The 21,418-nt window shown below is 37.9% G+C and overlaps 1 protein-coding gene across 3 annotated transcripts in view; it reads left to right on the top strand.

Annotated features, from left to right (window-relative positions):
* Window positions 1–21,418, top strand: part of sestd1 (SEC14 and spectrin domains 1) — a 119,555-nt gene that overhangs the window by 30,583 nt on the left and 67,554 nt on the right. For all 3 annotated transcript variants that reach the window (XM_059966775.1, XM_059966776.1, XM_059966777.1), the window contains exons 5-6: window positions 3,213–3,303; window positions 14,674–14,787. In XM_059966775.1, the coding sequence (XP_059822758.1) occupies window positions 3,213–3,303; window positions 14,674–14,787 (205 nt within the window). The remainder of the gene's footprint in view (window positions 1–3,212; window positions 3,304–14,673; window positions 14,788–21,418) is intronic.

Here is a 21,418-nt window from a genome sequence, read left to right as displayed (position 1 = left end):
CAACTCCAAAAGGCATCTTTTAGATCTATCACACTGAACCATTCATGTTCAGGAGGTATTTTGCTCATTAATGTATAGGGGTTAGGCACTACCGGGTATCGTGTTTGGACTACCGCATTTAAACCTCTCAGATCTTGAACCATTCGATACGTGCCGTCGGGCTTTCGGACCGGTAGGATGGGGGTATTAAAGGGTGACATACATTCTTCCAGGAGTCCATCTGATACTAATGTCTCAATTACAGGTTGTAATCCCCTCCTCCCTTCCATGGCAATGGGATATTGCCGTCTTCTCTCTTCTGCTTGTTTGTCCCACTGTGGGTCGTTTACTGGAAATTTCTGGTCCCCCGGTAACTCATTCGGCTGTTCCCTTCCCCAAATTGATATTGCAGCTTGTCGTATCATTTGCCTCTCTTGCGCAGAAAATAGCGTTCCCATAATCGCATGCATTTCTTCCCAAGTGTAAACATTAGGTCCTAAGAATTGATCCAACTGTTCTGCCAGTCCCATTGGATCTTCTAATAAAGTTTTCATATCTTTCTTAAATCCTCGTACTTCGGTACTTGTCAGAGGGACGTTTACAAATCCTGTTCCTGCCCGTTCTCCTCCCATTGGAACCTCTCGAAGGGGACACAGCTGTACCTCTTCCTTTTTTAATTCGTCTTTCTTTTTCTTATCTGCTCTTGTCACACTCCTTGTTTCGATCCTTGCTTTTGCTTTTTCCCTAACATCCCTCTCTTCCCTCTCCGGCTCTATTTCTTCTGTTTTTTCACTTTCTTCACGTCCTCCCTCTGCTCCCGCAAGGGGCGCAGAAGGCTGGGCGCAGAAGGCTGGACATAGGGAGGGGGTAAATGATCGAGTGGGTCCCACTTCCGCTCCCCTTTAATGCCCAATTTAAAACTCTTTGTTGTTACTCCTGGCCAGGGAGCCCAACAAAAAGCATAAGCAATTTCTTCCGGTTTTACATTTGGTTTTGAATTAACGTAAATGTTTAAGGCTTGTCGTACCCAATCCTCCTCAGACCCAAGCCGCGGCCACCAGACCGCAGGTTTTTCTATCGGCTGTTTCGACCAAATTAAACAGTACTGTATCATTTTTTTCTTTTGTTTCCCTTTTAGTCTTCCACATCCCCAATTCTCAAACATTCTACCGAGGGGGCTATCAGGAGGAACCCCCGGGTATGGTCCCGGTCTCTCCGTTTCCTCTTTCTTTTTAGAGCCACCCCCTCCCATCTTATACCACTCTTACTTAATCAGGAGGACCCCCGGGTAGCGATCCCGGTCTTCTCCGTCCTTACTTATTCCCGCACCTTTCTACTATAATAGTAGGCACTTACCCGGTGCGTCCTGGGGACTTCCAGTACCAGGTACTGTCCCCTTCTCCCCGTTTACCGCTCTGCGCTGTCCGGATATCACTCGCTCAAGCCGCGCTGGAGCGACGAGCAAGGAGTCAGGGACCGCCAAACTCGGCGGGGTGCACCGTCTCCGATGTCCTTCCTCGTGTCCACCGCGGCCGGAGTGTGGATCCCGGACGAGCCCCCACGTTGTCAGAAACACACTGAGTCTCAGCAATTTGCAGAACGGTAAACTTTATTTTTCGAGTCTGCAGAGTCGGACCCAACCAGCTCCTGCTAGATTGAGTGCCGAATTACACTTTGCACAGTTTTTTATACCCTACTTGTTTACGATTTTGTGAGTTGCACCCATGTGAGGTGCAGACATTCTTCCTTAATCTCATTACAAAATTACAAATGTGACTACCCTTTGGCCCACTTATCAGCCTCAGCGCATTAACACCGTTATTGTTCAACCGTTAAGCATGTCTTCCCGTTACCCGTATCGCTTCTTTAATCAGCAAGCTATTGTTTCATCCTGATTTTGCAAATTGGTTTATACGTTGCCCTGCAAGTTGCTTTGCACGTTCTTTCTGTGTCAGCACATTCTAAATGGACTCCTTAAGAATCATTTCTCTCACACAGTAACCTTAATAACAAAACACAATAAAGGCAGTTTCACAAGAAACACTGACATTTATGAATAATTGTTACTAGCTTCCTGTGATAAAAACATTTGCATTTAGGAGTATTAACACAACAGAAAAAGCAAACATGAGCAGATAATATTAACAATGTCTGTAACCCATAGCCATTTATGAGCGGTTACAAAAAGTTTGTGTGCCTCGTTTATTAAACAGTGTGTATGTTTTATACTCTGCTATCACATTATTCTGTCACATTTCTCTTATTTACAAAATAATAGGCCTGAAAAATATCTTTTCCCGTTTATTTGATTTGAAGACAACAAGCAACCTCTGAATGCACATGAGAATGTAATGACCTTGTATCTTGAACTGTTGTGTACTTTGATAATAAACGTTTATTACTGTTGTGATGCTAGATGGATGTTCAGGATTAACATGGGGATATAATTAAAAAGGTGGAGTAAAATACGTAGTTTGTAGATTGTGCCTGAAACCCTTCTGGGTCAATGAAAATGCAGAGTTGGGAAGTGTTTTGCAATTGTTTTTATAGGATGCACATACAACTACTGCAGTGCATTGGTTTGCCAGTTTATAATGTTACAAATGCTTTCAGGGCCTTTGCCTTTGTGATTCAAAGCATTAGTAAATAGTTCCTTGTCAATTGGCATAGACTTAGTGGGCCAAAGGGAATCCCAAGTGGAAACAAGACTGAAATGGATTGAAGCAGTGAGTGTGAAAGCAACATGATACAGAAGTGAGTTGTGGATGAAAAATGCTCTCATCCACAATATTATTTGCTGAAACACTAGACTTAGGCTTGTTTTTAAAAATGTCTTTAAAACCTTAGGTGTACTTTTGTCCCTTCTCCTTTTTCTTTCTTGTAACCTCCGCACTGTGAAAAATTTCACATCTACCAAGTGCTTAGTGCTTTATGTAACTACAAATTTGTAAAAGGCAAATGCTTTTCTAAATATTCATCAACACTGAATTTCGTGTAGTACTCCTTTGTATATTTCAACTTTGACCTTTGAGCTCTCCAAAGTAAATGTATTTAAATTCAGACAAATAGTTTGTTGTGAAAAGCTTGATTTTTTTTAAAAAGCTCTAATAAAGCTTCTTAGAATATTTTGGAACAAGACTTAAATAATATAGTTAATGTAATATATGAAGTAATATAGTATGTATATAATACGTTTTTCGGTTAATCCAGGATGATTATTTTCTCTCTTGCAGCGAAAAGTGTAAAGCCAGAGGTTTTACTGTTATTGTGGATGGTCGGAAATCTCAGTGGAATGTGGTGAAGACTGTTGTGCTGATGCTGCAGGTGAAGTTTCTTGACACCTATGTATTTGTTTTTTGAGATAGACAATTTAATTTGACTTAAATGCAACAATTTGGAACAGATTATTGAAATTCGGATTGTTCACAGGTACCAGCTACCTCATTAAAATTAGTCCACTTTAAGAAGGGCTCAAACTTTTTAAAGTGACTGGAAATGTTATTATTTCATATTATGACACATGAAGAACAGTATAATGGCATAATTTGAGTCATTATATCCCCAGTGTTACAGTGCTTATAAAAATATTCACTCCCTCTTGGTAGTTTTCATGTTTTATTGTTTTACAACATTGAATCGCAGTGGATTTAATTTGGCTTCTTTGACAACTTATCAACAGAAAAGGATTCTTTTGTGTCAAAGTGACAGCAGATCTCTACAAAGTGATCTAAATTAATTACAAATATAAAACACAATAATGGATTGCACAAGTATTCACCTCCTTTAAAATAACATAATTAGTGAAATGGAGATCATCTGTGTGCAGTCAAGGTGTTTCAATTGATTGTAGCAAAAGTATTCCTGTATCTGGAAGGTCCAACTGCTGGTGAGTCAGTATCCTGGCAAAAACTACACCATGAAGACAAAAAAAAAACTCCAAGCTACTCTGCTAAAAGGTTATTGAAAAGCACAAGTCAGGAACTAGATACAAGAACATTTCTAAGTCTCTGAATATCCTTTGGAGTACAGTTAGTTGATCATCAAGAAATGGAAAGAATATGGCACAGCTGTCTAGAGCAGACCACTTTCAAAAACTGAGTGACCACACAAGAAGGCAACTAGTGAGGGAGGCCAGCAAGAAACCGATGATGACTCTGAAGGAGTTAGAAGTTTCATTGGCTGAGTAGGAGAAACTGCGTAGGGTGTCCCCGGGTTACGAACAAGTTCCGTTCCTAATTCCTCCTTTAAGTTGGATTTGTACGTAAGTTGGAACAGGTACATCTGGTATTATTTGGCGTCAGTTAGTCAAATGTTTGTCTTAGTATATATTTTACCTTTCTATGCATATAAAACATTTAAGAAACATATGTGTTTCAATAATTAAACCACTGCGTTGCTTAGTAATAATTGTAGCTTTCATCGGGGCAGGGCCTTTTGCATGCTCCATTATTCTCACTTTTATCCTTTAAAATTGTTCTGATTGTTGACTGACTGGAGCCTAACGCTTTTCCGATGACTGATGGCGTTTCACCTCTTTCCGATCGCTTTATTATTTCCACTTTATTTTCAATTATGACCACTCTCTGTCAACGGAACAGAAATACTGTGGATTCAGCAGCAGCTGCGAGCGGCAGGTCCTGAGCTTCCCCGGTCCTAAAGTCCACCCACACTGAGACAGGTTAAGTGGGTCAAGTATGGGTGGTGTTGACTGGAAAAGGTGGGGGGGGGGGGTCAGGGTGAATCTTGCTAAGAAAAATTTAAGCCAAATACAGTGTTACACACTCAACACAATGTTAATGGCGCCGTGATCTGACTTAAAATGGCAGATGCTGTTCTCCTTCCTTGAGCCAATGAATTTTAATATAATAGGCTTTATGACAGGCCGTTCGTAAGTTGGATGTTCGTATCTCAGGGACAAGCTGTGTATAACAACTATTGCCTGGGACAGTGGCAAAGAGAAAGCCACTGTTTAGAGGGGGTTGGGGGAAGCTCACATGAAATCTCAGCTAGAGTTTGCCAGAATGTATGTGTAGGGGATTCTGAAGAAAAAGGTTCTATGGTCTGATGAAATGAAAATTGAGCTTTATGGCTATCAGACTAAAAGCTATGTTTGTCGTTAGCCAAACACCACACATCATCAAAAGCACACCATCCCTACTGTGAAGTATGGTGGTGGCTGCATCATGCTGTGGGGATGCTTCACTGCAGCAGGCCCTGGAAGGCTTGTGAAGGTACAGGGTAAAATGAATGCAACAAAATACATGGAAATTCTGGAAGAAAACGTTATGCAGTATGCAAGAGAAATGTGGCTTAAGATTTGTTTTCCAGCAAGACAATGACCCTAAGCATAAAGCCAAAGCTACACAGGAATGGCTTTAAAACAACAAAGTTACTGTTAAGTCAGAGTCCAAACCTCAATCCATTAGAGAATTTGTGGCTGAACTTGAAAAGTGTTGTTCATTCACATTCCCCATGCAACCTGACAGAGCTTAAGCAGTTTTGTAAAGAAGAATGGGAGAAAATTGCAGTGTCCAGATGTACAAAGTTGATAGAGACCTATTCACACAGATTCAAGGCTGTAATTGCTGCCAAACTTGCATCTACTAAGTAATGGCTTGAAGGGAGTGAATAATTGTGCAAATAGTTATTTTGTGCTTAATAATTGTAATAAATTTCAACTCATTTGTAGAAATTTCTTTTCACTTTGACAAGGAGTCTTTTCTGTTGATCAGTGTCAAAAAAGCCAAATTAAATCCAAAGTGATTCAATGTAGTAAAACAAGAAAACATGAAAACTTCCAAGGAGAGGGGTGAATTCTTTTTATAGGCATGGTATGTTTATTTTAGTTGGCTTAGTAGTATTTTGAAAACATGCAACTTAGATTACAGCATGAAATTGAAATGTAGATTTTCTTTCTATTAGCAGAGTATTAAGAAACACAAGATTTGTTTAGTTTCAACTGAAAAGTAGTATTTTGGACCAAATGTTGCATTTTTTTTGGTGCTTGGAAAACTCCAGTTGTAGCAGAGTTGGCAATTCAGCATCTGCAACTGCCTGCCAAAATTCCACTTAAGTTTATTGACTTAGGAGTTATGTATTCCAAACTAAGCCAAGCAATTCAGCAAACATACAGCTAAAGAAATCTGTTGAGATTGGTTGAACCTACAGTGTGTCTCAGTTGGGAAATATGAAATTTCAGTAACTATAAATTCTAATCATGAGTTTAATGAAAGCTATTTCATTTGTTTTCGGTACTAAAAAGAATTAATCTTGGCAGTAAATATTATAGACTTGTCAACTCAGCACATTTTTGTAGGAGTCATAACTGGTGTCATTTTTGGACATAATTTTAGTTTACATAAAATTATTTCCATTAAAATGAGTGATAATATGTTGGACCTTACAGGATTTGAAAGAAAACAAACAACTTGGGAAGGAAGTAGGCTTCTTGCACACAAACTTACGAAGTTACACACTTATATCGGGTGACAGAATTATTAAGACATTGCAATAGCATCCTCGATATTATCATTGAGTTATCGAATTAATACAAACCGTTTCATGTTCTGGCATTTAGAGAGCATAAGAATCAGTTATAGCTTGAAAAATCTGCTATAAATTCTGGATCCATTATTTAGAAGTAAAATTTAGACTACAGCAAAGTCAATAGATTTAACTTCATGCTACCTTACAGCTCCTCGGTTGTGCAAAGTTGTAAATGTATTGCGTACATATGATAATCCTAAACTAGACCACACTCCATCACTGTAAAACGTTGCATAATTATTTTGAGGGTTCTCTGTTCTATAAGGGTCTCTCCCTGGAATGTTCACTATTCATTCCTCTCTATAGATGCTGCTCAATTTGTTGAATTCCTTCAGCTCTATGAGCTGCTCTGTACTTCTTTATTTTCCTCTCCTTATTGTTATTATTGTTACAGTTTTTGCTGTGCCAATTTTTGCCTTTAGTTTCTGTATTATTCTTATCATTTTGTCCCATCCTTGGAACGTTTTGTACTAACTTCATATGGAGAGTCTCGACATGAAATATTGACAGTCCGTTTCCCTTCATAGGTGATGCTTGACCCATCATGACCTCCAGCATCTGTTTTGTGCTGCTGTTGATTCCAGTGTCTACATTCTTTTGTCTTTTGATTTCCCTCCATGAACTCACTCGTGTCTTTTCCTCCGTCCTTTGATATTGCCTCTTGAGTTTCCCTTCAAGCTCTCTCCGAGGTACCTTTGACATCCCTGTGAAAGCTTTGGCAAGATGAGAAGGGAAATACATAAATATACAGCTGGGGCAGAGTGAATCCTAAATAGTTATTTGGGGTTGCAATAAGGAAACCATAGATACCCAGTGTTTGTTGAATTAGTGGTATGTTCTTGGTGAGTTCCTGGTAAGGCACAATTGCGTTTTTTTTTAGAAAAAAACAAGTGGGGAGAAACTAAAGGCCAGGAATTGTCTTTGTTCTCCAGTTTAAACCTCGACTATGTAAAACAATGAACTGATGGAAGAACACAGTAGGTTCTTCAAGGTCCTGGCTTCAAACGTAGACTGTACATTCTCCCTCTCCCCCAAGGTGTTGCCTGACCTGCTGAGTTCCTTTGGCAGCACATTTTTTGCTTCAGATTCCAGCAGTGCAGTCTCATGTATTCCCTTGAATATTTGACTCTTTTGCAGAAGAGAGTGGAGAAATGAAAAACAAACCAACATACCTTAGTAATCTGAAATACTGAAAGTGCTGGAAATACTCAGTAGGTCATGCAGTATTTCTGACTAAAGAAGCAGAGTTGATGTTTCAGATCAGAGACCCTTCGTTAGAACTGGGGAAAATACTTTTTAAGCAGTTTTAAGTTGCAAACAAGGATAATTAGAGCAGCACACATGAGAATATCTGCAGATGGTGGAAATATAAAGCAACAAGCACAAAATGCTGCAGGAACTCAGTAGGTCAGGCACCATCTATGAAAAAGAGCGAACAGTCCACATTTCAGGCTGAAAGCCTTCATCCGGACTGAACAGAGCAAATTAGTCTTTCAAATAGCCTAATAGGAGCAATTAGTTGGTGATAATGCTTCTTTGTCTTCTGTTTGTTCTTGGGTAGATAAGTTATGGGACTTACCCCACAGTTTACGCTACACTAATAAAAAGAGTAAATCTTAGCAAATATGATGGAGGATGAGTAGTAGAAGTGATAAATTCTGATAAAGAATGAAAGCCAGTTGCTAAAGATGTGGAATTTGAACCTGTGCCTGCAAGGCTCCAAAGTGTCCAGATGTGAGATAGGGAGTTTTTCCACAATCCTGTTCTGGATTCATTTTAATAGTGCAGGAGGACACAAAGGTCAGATTAGGATAGAGAATTATTGTGGAAGCAAACTGAATGCAGACACTCCGGAGAGTGATTTGGTTTCTCCAAAGTAGAGACCAAATGGTGTATAGCAAGTACATTGTTCTCAATTGGAAGCTGTGCAAGTGGAATAATTGTCAGGGTCTATGGATGCATGGAAAGGAAAAAGTGGAAGGACAAGAATGGCATCAACTTTGGCTACATGGGAAAAGTGCAACATGTAGTTGGTAGGAATGGATATAAAAACCAGAGAGTTCAAGAGGGATTGTACTTTCAGGGTAAGGATGAGCCATTTTAGGGCTAGGGAATTGGAAACTGTCTAAGTGGCAGAGTACATCTGAATTGCAAAAGACTGAACTTGTAAGAGACTAAACTAGGGGTAAAGATATGGACTTAAGATATAAGAAAACAAGTTTGGTGAGGCAGAAGCCATTTGAAAGCTGTGAGGAAAGGTCTTCTGAAGAAAGGAGACCTGTGGTTGAGTATTCAATTTTGTGCAGCTAAAACTGGAAATGGATGGTTAAATCAGACACATCCTAGTATGTTTCTTGAAATGTTACACGCTGGATGATTATGTAGGATGAAGATGATGATTTTGTAGGAGCAAATTAGTTTTGAGGAAATTGGTGAAAGGATCAAGAACTGCTTGGTATTTTGGATTCTGAGTGGTTTGGTAGATCAGGGAGTGGAGGTGGTAGTCATACAGCATGTCTGTATTGATCATTAGGTTACCCATCTATTTAAAAAAAAACCTGCTTTACATAACTTCATCTGTAGCCTTCTATGCCTTGATTCAAGTACTCATCTAAAAACTTTATTGTTAGAGTACCTGTCTGCTGCATCTACTCAGAATATAAGTGACAATGAGTTTATCAGTTTGATCATAAACTATATGATGAAAAATCAGTGGCATACTCAGAATATTGAATTTATTCAGAGTGGTTGGCAAATACTTGGAATGCACTGCCTGAGAGCGTGGTGAATGTGGGGTAGCTGACACCATTTATCAAGTATATAGATGAGCATTTGAATTGCCTAAGCATTGAAAGATATGTGCTAAGTGCTAAAAGCTGGCTTAAATTGAGGTGGGTGCCTATTTCTATGCTTTATAATATGGTACTTTGAGAGGGCACTAGCCGAAAGTATAGCCAGACAAGGATGCTTCAGGCAAGGGCAAAGCTAGTTATTAAGAATATTTTCTGTGCTTGAGCCCCTGAATTGAATTAGAATGAGCTCCAGATTTGGGCTGTAATATTTTTAATCTGTTCTGTGTTGAAGCTCTGGCTGCAGTCTTTAGTTGATTGAGGGTGTGGGAAGAGTACTGGTGCTCAAATTTGCAAATGTTGTATTCCAGTTCAAAAACTATAGAGAGGTAAAAACATTGATGCAGAGCATTCGTTGTAAAATTCATTAATGGGGGAAAAACTACAACAGACCTTTATCAACAACAAAATGAATTACTTATTACAGAAATAATATGGGGCTAGTTGGGGCAGAAGAGCCTGTTCTGCACTGTACAAGTGGCCCCCGCTTTTCAAACATTCGCTTTATGACAACTCGCTGTAACGAAAGACCTACATTAGTACCTGTTTTCGCTAACCAAAGAGGATTTTTGCTTTTATGGAAAAAAAGATGCCCGAGAAACGTCTCGGCCCGAAATGTCGACTGTGCTTCTCCTTATAGATGCTGCCTGGCCTGCTGTGTTCCACCAGCATTTTGTGTGTGTTGCCTGCTTTCTATGTGGGTTTACCCCGAGAAAGGCAACATATGTAGAACAAATAGCTTATATCTGTACTGTTAAATTCAATGAACATAACCAGTTTGAAATTGCTAACGTGTTTTCTAATAGTTTATCAACTGAGTGGAACATGGTGCTCAGAATGTGAAGCATGCACGTATACAAATATAAACCACTGGAATCTGCTGTTGGTATTCTTGCAATGGGAATGTCATTGCTGTAAAATTGTTGGCTGGATATAGTAAAATCATACCTGAAAAAAAAAATCAACATCAGATATTTATTGTGTTTAATCCAAGTTACATTGCTATTTGATAACCTGGCCGAAGTTGACTCGAAAGGGAGAGCAGCAATGGCTGGAGTTTCTGCAAAAAATGAGGGAAGTGCAAGACAGGTGTATTCCAAATAAGAATTTTTCAGTTAGAAGGAGGACACTACCATGGTTGACAAGTGAAGTCAGAGCCAAAGTAAAAGCAAGAGAGGGCATACAAGGAAGCCAGAGCTAGTGGGAAGATAGAGGATTGGGGAGCTTTTTAAAAACTTGCAGAAGGAAACTAAGAAGGTCATTCAGAAGAAAAAGATAAATTATGAAAGGAAGCTGGCAACTAATATCAAAGAAGATACTAAAAGCTTTTTTAAGTATACAAAGGGTAAAAGAGATTTAAGAGTAGATATAGGACCAATACAAAATGACACTGGAGATATTGTCATGAGAGATGCGGAGATGGCAGAGGAACTGAATGCATATTTTGCATCAGTCTTCACGGTGCAAGACCTCTGCATTATACCGGACATTCAGGAATGTCAGGGAAGTGAAGTATGTGCAGTGAAAATTACAACTGAGAAGGTGCTCAGGAAGCTTAATGGTCTGAGGGTGGATAAATCTCCTGGACCTGATTGAATGCACCCTTGGATTCTAAAGGAAATAGCTGGAGAGATCGCAGAGGCATTAATGATGATCATTCAAGAATTGATGGATTTTGGCATTGTATTGGATGCCTGGAAAATTGCAAATGTTACTCTGCTATTTAAGAAGGGTGGGAGGCAGCAGAAAGGAAACTATAGACCTGTTAGCCTGACATCAGTGGTTGGGAAGTTGTTGGAATTGATTGTTAGGGATGAGATTACGGAGTACCTGGAGGCACATGACAAGATAGGCCAAAGCCAGCTTTCAAAATGCAGAAATGCAAAGGGACATGGGAGTCCTTGTGCAGGATACCCTAAAGGTTAACATCCAGGTTGAGTCGGTTGTGAAGAAGGCGAATGCAGTGTTGGTATTCATTTCTAGAGGTATAGAATATAAGAGCAGGGATGTGATGTTGAGACTCTAAAAGGCACTCGTGAGACCACGCTTGGAGTATTGTGTGCAGTTTTGGGCTCCTTATTTTAGAAAGGGTATACTGTTATTGGAGAGGGTTCAGAGAAGATTTACAAGAATGATTCCAGCAATGAAAGGGTTACCATATGAGGAATGTCTGTCAGCTCTTGGGCTGTATTCCCTGGAGTTCAGGAGAATGATGGGGGAATCTCATAGAAACATTCAGAATGTTAAAAGGCCTGAATGGATTAGATATCGCAAAGTTATTTCCATTGTAGGGAGATTCTAGGACAAGAGGGCACGACTTCAAGATTGAAGAATGTTCTTTTAGAACTGAGATGTGGAGAGATTACTTTAGTCAGAGGGTGGTAAATCTGTGGAATTTGTTGCCACAAGTGGCTGTGGAGCATTGGGTGCATTTAAGGCAGAGATAGATAGGTACTTGATTAGCCAGGGCATCAAAGGGTATGGGGTGAAAGCAGGGGAGTGGGGATGACTGGAAAAATTGGATCAGCCCATGATTGAATGGCAGAGCAGACTTGATGGGCTAAATGGCCTACTTCTGCTCCTATAGCTTATGGTCTTATTACATCTCAGAGGCAGAATAATCAGAATCGGGTTTAATATCACTGGCATGTATCGTGAAATTTGTTATCTTGGCAGTACAATGCAGATAATGATAAATGTAGAAAAAATAAATCAATTACAGTAAGTATGTATGTATTATTAAATAGTTAAATTAAAAATAGTGCAAAAACAGAAGAAAGTGAGGTAGTATTCATGAGTTCAATGATCATTTAGAAATTGAATGGCAGATAGGAAAAAACTGTTCCGGACTCACTGAATGTCTGTGCTTAGGCTTCAGTACCTCCTTCCAGACTGTAACAATGAGAAAAGGGCATGCCTGGGTGGGGAGGGTCCTTAATATTGGATGATGCTTTTCTGAGGCACTGCTCTTTGATGTTTTGGATGTTACGGAGGCTAGTAACCATGATGGAGCTGACAAATTTTTACAACTTTCAGTAGCTTACGAACCTGTGCAATTGCCCCCACACCCATACCAGACAATAATGCAGTCTGAAAGAATGCTGTCCTCAAACTCCTAATGAAATATAGCTGATGTATTGTCTTTGTAGCTGCATCAATATGTTGGGACCAGGTTTAGATTCTCAGAGATATTGACACCCAGGAACTTGAGATTTCTCACTCTCTCCAATTCTAATCTCTCTGAGGATTGGTTTGCGTTCCCTTGTCTTACGCTTTCTGAAGTCCACAATCAGATCTTTGGTCTTACTGATGCTACTGCAACACTACTCAAACCAGCTGGTACACTATATCTTGCTCTTGTATACCTTGAACTTGTTTGGTACTGAACTATCACTGCCATTCATGCTATTGGGTTTCACTTTGTAGGAAGTAATGTCCTGCAAACCCTGCCAGAGGTGATGTGGATCCGATGTCTCCTACAACCTTGCTCAGACTTGTCTCTTCGCTCTTGAAATTGCCATCCACAAGTCTTACCTGGTTTTCCTGCGCAGACCTGGCTCGCCAAACTTAAGTGCCACAGATCCAACCCTCCTGGTTCATCCGCAGCTTTTGGCTTGGGAATATGTAGCAAGTTTTTAGAGCCACACACTCCTCCACACAGGTTTTTAATGAAGTCGGTAACAAGTGTGGCATACTAATCAGGTCCAATGATGAGTCCCTGAATAGAGTCTAGTCCACTGATTCAGTAAGAAGACCAAGCACAATATATTAAAACCATTCTATCATTTCCACTTTTTAATTATTGCTTCCACCAGTTTATTCTTGCTCCCTATGGCATTAGTCTCTTGTTGTCTAATTGATTCGATTTTCATAGTGTAGCTGCATTGCTTAAGGAGAAAAGTTCAATGTTATGGCTGAACTCCACATTGTTCCTGTTAACGTCCATAAATAAGAAAGGTTATGACAATGAAGAAGAGCTGCATAATATTGTTTTGGGTGAATGCAATAAAGAATACAGCATGTCCATCAATGAGTGCTGAACAATGTGGAGGAGTGACCATTAACGTACCACTTTGCAGCAAAAGACCAAGGATATAGGATGTTGTACGCAAGGAGAAAGTATACATTTAATGGCAAGAAAATGAACAGCGTTGATATGTAATGGGCTGTTGGGGTTCAAATCCAGTTCACTAAGGATAGCCCCACATGAAGATAGGTTGGTAAAGAAGACATATGAAGACATGGATTACTCGCCTTTATTGGTCAGCACACTGATAATAAGGGTAAGGAAGTCATTTGCAGCTATATAAAATTTGACTACACGTGGAATATTTCTAGGGCATTTCTGGTCACTCCATTACAGCAAGAATGTGGAGGCTTTGGAAAAGGTGCCAAGGAGATGTACCATGTTGCTATCTGTATTAGAAGTTATGGGCTACAAGAGGGTGGACAAACTTGGGTTGTCATCAGAGGCTGAGGGGAGACCTGATAGAAGTTTATAAAATCAAGAAAAGTGCACAAAAGCGGTGGATATAACCCAGTCACAAGCAAGGTCCACCCCACCATTGAATACGTTTACATTGAGCTGCCACAAGGATGCACCATCCATCAAGTACCTCTATCATCCAGGCCATGCTCTCTTCTGGCTGCTGCCAGTGGGAAGGAGGTGCAGAAGCCTTGAGTCACAACCCACCAGGTTCAGGAACAGTTATTACCCCTCAACCACCAGGTCCCTGAACCAAAATTCAAAGTAAGTTCATGTGTGTCACCATATACAACCCTGAGATTCATTTTCCTATGTGCATACTCAGCATATCTATGGAATAGTAACTGTAATAGGATCAATGAAAAATCACCCAGAGTGCAGACGACAACAGCTGTGCAACTGTTCCTGAATCTGGTGGTGAGAGTCCTGAGACTCTTGTACCTTCTACCCGATGGCAGCAGTGAGAAAAGTGTATGGCCTGGGTGTTGGGGATAGCTGATGATGGATACTGCTTTCCAATGACAGCATTTCATGTAGATGTGCTCAGTGGTTGGGAGGGCTTTACTCGTGATGTGATGGGCTGAATCCACTACCTGAAAAACATATCATGCCACTGAAACAAAGACAACTTTGCTGGATGCTACCACCTGGAGCATAGACAAGATCATGACGGTCATTGTCAGATACAATACAGATCTATTTAAGGCACCAAGGTCTGAAACACAATGCCCAATATATAGTTAGTTTCTTCATTATACCTCCACAGTTAGGCTGTAAATGTGGAAGTCTAACTGATTTTCTTCTCTTATTTAGAATGTGATTCCTGCTGAAGTGTCTCTTGTGTGTGTGGTGAAACCAGATGAGTTCTGGGACAAGAAAGTGACTCACTTCTGCTTCTGGAAAGAAAAGGATAGACTGGGATTTGAGGTATATGAACACTTGTGTTCTCTGTATTATATTAACATTGTTTAAACTTGTTTCCAGCTTTCAAAATTACTTGCATTCATTTTTAAACTGTTAATTTAGAAATTGAAGTTAGCTTTTAGTAATCATAAACAATAATAGCAATGCTGTATGTTCATTCTGTCTACAAACTGAAATGATAAAAATTTTAAACATTTCTTAAGATGGCCATCGTAATTGTATCAGAAGGTAGATTACTGTCTATACAAAAACTAAACTCTTTTGGAGGTGGAGGTATATTAAGATGGCGCTGGTGAAGCTCAGCAACTACTTACTGGCAGCAAACAAAACAAGTATATTTATTAATAACACTTTTTCTAATAAACAATCACAGCAAATAATAAACTGTAACTTCCCTTTCGGAGTTGAGCTTTCGAAGTGTCTGTACGACTTAGACATTTTGTGAACTGAAGTCTCAAAGGTTCAGTGTGGCTGTGGCATGGCAGCCGAATCAAGGCACTGGGGCCCAGACCCGAGTACAGGGAATGAGTTGATGTATGGTCATTGCTGGCACGGTAGAACCAAGTCGAGGCAATGTAAAGTCATTTTATTCAAGTAGACATAAAACTTATTCAAGGATAGATTTTTTCCTATTATCACAAATATTCAAGGCAGTGAAAAATATGGAATATAAAGCAAGAATATTGTCAGATCATTCCCCCTTGACAATGATAATGATGGATAAAGAGGAATCGATTTACAGATGGAGATTTAATTAAATATTATTAAATGTCAAGATTTTTGTGATTTCATGAAAAAGCAGATTCACTTTTTTAATTTACATTCAGTTAATGATAAATTTATAGTATGGGAAGCAATGAAGGCATATTTGAGAGGCCAGATAATAAGTTATACTTCTAAAATTAAGAAGGAACATATGTTAGAAACAGATCAATTGGAAAAAGAGATTACAAAATTAGAAAAAGAATCTCAAAGGTATATGACAGAAGAAAAACAAAGACAACTTGTTAACAAGAAATTACAATATAATACACCAGACACACCAAACAGAAAAAGAAATTGTGAGAACTAAACAGAGATATTATGAACTAGGTGAAAGATCACACAAGATTCTTGCTTGGCAGTTAAAAACAGACCAGATTTCCAAAGCAATAAATGCAATTAGAACAAGTATAAATAAAATTACTTATAAACCTTTAGAAATTAATGAAACTGTTCAGAATTTTTATTCTGAACTGTATCAATCAGAATCACAAAATGATAATGTCGAGATAGAAAGGTTTTTATAATAAATAACTCTTCCAAAACTGAATTCGGAAGGACAGAAGGGATTAGATATGCCTTTTACATTAAAAGAGGTCGAAGAAGCTCTAGGATCACTTCATAGTAATAAATCCCCAGGAGCAGATGGTTTCCTGCCCGAATTTTATAAAAAGTTTAAAGATTTACTAATTCCTCCTTTAATGGAGTTAATATACCAAGCGGAAAGAACACATAAACTTCCAGAATCTTTTTCGACAGCTATTTTAATAGTATTGCCAAAAAAAATACAGATCTTTTAAAACCAACATCATATAGACCTATTTCTTTGTTGAATACTGACTATAAAATAATAGCAAAAATTTTATCTAATAGATTATCTAAATACTTATCAAAATTAATACATATGGATCAAACAGGATTTATCAAAAATAGACAATCAGCAGATAATGTAACTCGGTTACTTAGCATAATTCATTTGGCACAAGAGAGGGAGGAAATGAGTGTGGCAGTTGCCTTAGATGCAGAAAAAGCATTTGATAGATTGGAATGGGATTTTTTATTTAAGGTATTGGAAAAATAATGGATTAGGAGAATCTTTTATAAAATGGATTAAAACCTTAAATACTAATCCCAAAGCTAAAGTAGTGACAAATGGTCAAATTTCAACATCATTTCAGTTAACAAGGTCAACTATACAAGGTTGTCCATTATCACCTGCTTTATTTGTGTTGGCGATAGAATCATTAGCTGAGTTAATTAGGACGGATCCAGATATTATGGGTTTCAGAGTTAACCAGGAAGAATATAAGATTAATTTATTTGCTGAAGATGTTCTGCTTTATTTAACAAACCCATTGTATTCGCTGCGTAAGTTATCTTCTAGGTTGGAAGAATATGGGAAAATATCAGGCTACAAAATAAATTGGAATAAAAGTGAAATTCTACCTCTTACTAAAGGAGATTATAGTCAATGTTGACTAATAACTCAATTTAGATGGCTGATAAATGGTATAAAATATTTGGGTATAAGAGTTGATAATGATATAAAGAATTTATATAAATTAAATTATTTACCATTATTGAAAAAAATTCAAGATTTTGATAAATGGATGACATTACCAATAATATTAGTAGGCAGAATAAATGCTGTAAAAATGAATATATTCCCTAGATTACAATATTTATTCCAAACACTACCAATACAATTACCGCAGATGTTTTTTCAAGAGTTAATTAAATGTGTGAGGAAGTTCCTTTGGAAAGGTAAGATGTCACGAATGTCATTGGAAAAATTGACATGGAAATTTAACCTAAGGAGGGTTACAACTTCCAAACTTTAAGAATTATTATAAAGCAAATCAACTTAGATTTATTGCATCTTTTTTTGATGAAGATTAACAGGCATGGATTAGAATAGAATTAGATAAAATAGGAGAAAATATACCAGAAGATTTTATATATAAGTGGGAATCTAAATGGATATGGGAAAAGAAAGAATCTCCTATATTAAAACATTTGATTGATTTATGGGATAAGATAAATGTTGATGATGAGATAAAGGAATCTCTATTAGCAAAGAGACCTTTAATTCAAAATAAACTTATTCCTTTTACAATGGATAACAAACTATTATACAATTGGTTTCAAAAAGGGATTAGATATGTAGGAGGTTGTTTTGAAGGAGGTATATTAATGTCATTTGATCAATTAAAGAATAAATACAAAATATCAAACAACACTCTTTTTTGTTATTTCCAATTAAGGGCTTATTTAAGAGATAAATTGGGTCAAACAATGTTATTGCCGAAACCTAATGAAATAGAAACTTTAATTCAAAAAGGAAAAATTAAAAAAATTATTTCTTGTATGTATAGTTAGATTCAAAAACAGGCAATTAAACAAGGAATTCATGTCAAGACAAAAATGGGAAACTGATTTGAATATTAAAATTGAAGAAACAAGTTGGTCAAGACTATGTCTTGACAGTATGACAAATACAACAAATGTCTGATTAAGATTAGTGCAATATAATTTTTTACATCAATTATATATTACACCACAGAAAATAAATAAACTAAACCCAAATTTATCTGATCAATGTTTCCAATGTAATCAAGAAATTGGTACTTTTTTATACTCTACTTGGTCTTGTTTTAAAATTCAACGTTTTTGGACAAATTTAAGAATTTTATTGGAACACAACTTCCACATAATCCAACATTATTTTTACTAGGCGATATTGAAGGGATAAAACCGAAATCCAAACAGAATAAATATCAGAAAGAATTCATAAAAATTGTATTGACAGTAGCCAAAGAGGCTATTGCAGTTACTTGGAAATCAGATTCATACTTAAGTATAGATCATTGGAAGAATGAAATTTTTAGCTGCATTCCACTTGAAAAAATTATTTATAATTTAAGAGATAAATATGAAATATTTCTGAAAATTTGGCACCCTTATTTACAAAAGATGGGACTAAATATACAGGTGCACTGAAGATAAAATTATTGGTTATCTGGGGAAAGAGATAAATATATATACTAAAGCTATTATGAACTCCATGGAGCAAGTGGGGATCTCCCGATATCCAGGCATTCTTTCTTTCTCTTTCTTCTCTTTTTTTCTCTTTCTATAGGGATATGTTAGGGGGGAGGGGTTAAGGGGGGGAAGGGTTGATAGTTTTTTCTATAATTTTTTTTCCTTCTGTCACCTGTTTGAAAATTCAATAAAAAAAATTTATATATATAAAAAAAAGGATTACTGTTCACTTCCCCAAAGCTACCTTTCAGGAACTAAGTAAGTTTCATCTTGGTGATAGTAACATATTTGTTTAATACTTGAAAGTTTTAAAGTGTGACCGAAGGCAAGGATGAGGCTGATTTCACTCACACTCTCTCGCGATATTCACACCTTTCTCCATGGTGTTGAGGCTGTGAGACTGCACCAAGTGCTACGAGCTGCGTGCCAATTTGCCCCACTATATGATGAATTGTGATCAAGGTTTTTGGGGCTAATCTGGCTGCTCCAGGGATTCGGATTTATGGGCTCAATTTGGTTCAGAATGCTGTTGCTTGCTTTAGTTGTATGCATGGTTTGTATTTCTTTTTCCCTTTGTGCTTTGGGTGTTGGTCTTTTTTAAGTTGGGTTTCTTGCTTTGTGGCTACCTGGGAGCAGACAAATCTGAAGGTTGTATAATTTATGCATAATTTGGTAGTAAATGTACTTTGAGTCCTTTGAAAGAAATAGAAAACAAAGTTTTGGAAGAAAGCATTATGAATTTATTAGCACTGTTTTTAGTTTATTCACTGTGTTCTTGCTCGGTGATCTACTGTGACATGGAAACAGATCCTTCGGCATCTCATCAAGCTCTATTTCTCAATTAATCCTACCGTAAGCTAGCCCATATTCCCAGCAACTACTCCATACACCCCAATCCCTGATCCTACCATTCATCATTGAACCTACCATACAACAGTGGGCAATTTATATTAACTCAATATAATAATATTAATATAATCAATTTATATTAACAAAGTCTATTAACTGACGCATCCACACTGTTTTGGGATGTAAGTGATGGAGCACACTGATAAAATTCACGTGGCCATGGAAGGAACAAGCAAACTCCACACAGCAGTGGAGGAGAGGGTTGAGCCAGGGTTGCTGAAGCTGGGAGGCAGAAGATCAAATAAATTTTATGATAGTCTGATCAAATTAGATTCGGCATATACTCGTTACCAAAACCATCACTGCCTTCAATTTTCTGCTAGAGAAACTGCATTCTCTGAAACAATTGCTAATTGTCAACTTTAGAACATTCCAGGCAATGTGGGCACTAATGTGTCAGATTCAATTATTTAAAGTCCAGTTATTTCTCAGTTCTAGTTTGATGTGAGATTCTGATTGTTCAAGAGTTAAATTGCTTAACTTGTTAAAAGTGCATTGGAATATGCAGCAAAACTCACTTCTTCTAACTCTTGAAATTTTCCAGTTAAAACAGTCTCTTTCAACAGCAGATTAAAAATCTGGAACTAGCTAAAGCAAATGTAAAATTGCATTATGCCATATTTTAATAATTTAATTGACAATCCGTTTTAGATGAGGTTAACCCCACGAGACAGACACAAGAGTACAGAAATAGAATACAGGTTTCCCCTGCAATCCGAAGGTAAAGCGTTCCTATGAAACTGTTTGTAAACTGAAATGTTGTAAAGCAAAGAAGCAATTACTATTAATTTATATGGGAAAATATTTTGACCATTCCTGGACCCCAAAACAAATAACCTACCAAATCAAAGCAAATACCACACAAAGCCTAAAATAACATTAACATATAGTAAAAGCAGGTATGATATAATAAATTTACACCCTATATAAAGTAGAAATATTGTAGGTACAGTGTAGTTTCACTTATCAAACTCGGGAAGGCAGTGAACCAAAATCGATTTGGATAAGAAAACTTTGCACGAACTCGCATACGTACGCAAGTGCATACACGCATACACATGTACATGCATGCGCAGACAACTGCCCGCACAAGGCTTCACGGTAATTGTAGTATGTCTTGGGGTAAACACATACAAAGCAGGTGTCTTTTTCTCGTAAAAGTGAAAATCCTCTGGTTAGCGAAAACAGGTACAAATGTAAGTCTTTCGTAACAGTGAGTTATCGTAGATCGAACGTTCGAAAAGCAGGGGCCACCTGTACGCATTAGGGACAGGGAAGAGATCAACAGGGGCTGTGAAAGGAGAAAGAGTTGTAAAGATATACTCCTGACAAAATGCTTGGAATGTTCCCTTGGCATTTCCAGCACCCTGATTCATCAGAGATGTACAGGGCTTTGTTGCAACAGTTTTGATTCAAGCACTGGGTAGAACATTCCAAAGCTTCCAAGCACTGAAGATATTTCTCTTCACCTCAGTACCAAACATTCTAGCTATTAAGGTTTTGGGCACAGTTTAAGTCTCAAAGATTCAAAGTACATTTATTTTCAAAGTTTGTATACAGAATACAACTGTAGTTTCGTCCTCCTGCAGGCAGCCATGAAACAGACACCATGGAACCTGTTCAAAGAAACATCAGAAACCCAGCACGTGATAAAAGAACAAATTGTGCAAAGGGCAAAAGGCAAGTGAGAAACACATAGAATATCAAACATCAAACCAGGAGTTCAGGAGTATTCAGTTTAGTTCAGTTCAGCATCTTGCTGCTAGCCAACAGCAGGCCACAGAGCAGTCTTTGTCATACAGGGTACTGGTGAGGCCACATCTGGAGTACTGCTTGCAGTTCTGGTCTCCTTACTTGAAGGATATACTGGCTTTGGAGGCAGTGTAGAGGAGGTTCACCAAGTTGATTCTAGAGTTGAGGG

Source organism: Hypanus sabinus, chromosome 4 (genome assembly GCF_030144855.1).
Source record: "Hypanus sabinus isolate sHypSab1 chromosome 4, sHypSab1.hap1, whole genome shotgun sequence".
NCBI classification, from domain to species: Eukaryota; Metazoa; Chordata; class Chondrichthyes; order Myliobatiformes; family Dasyatidae; genus Hypanus; species Hypanus sabinus.
The sequence above is the reverse complement of the archived record's forward strand: the minus strand, read 5'-3'. Positions and strand labels throughout refer to the sequence as shown.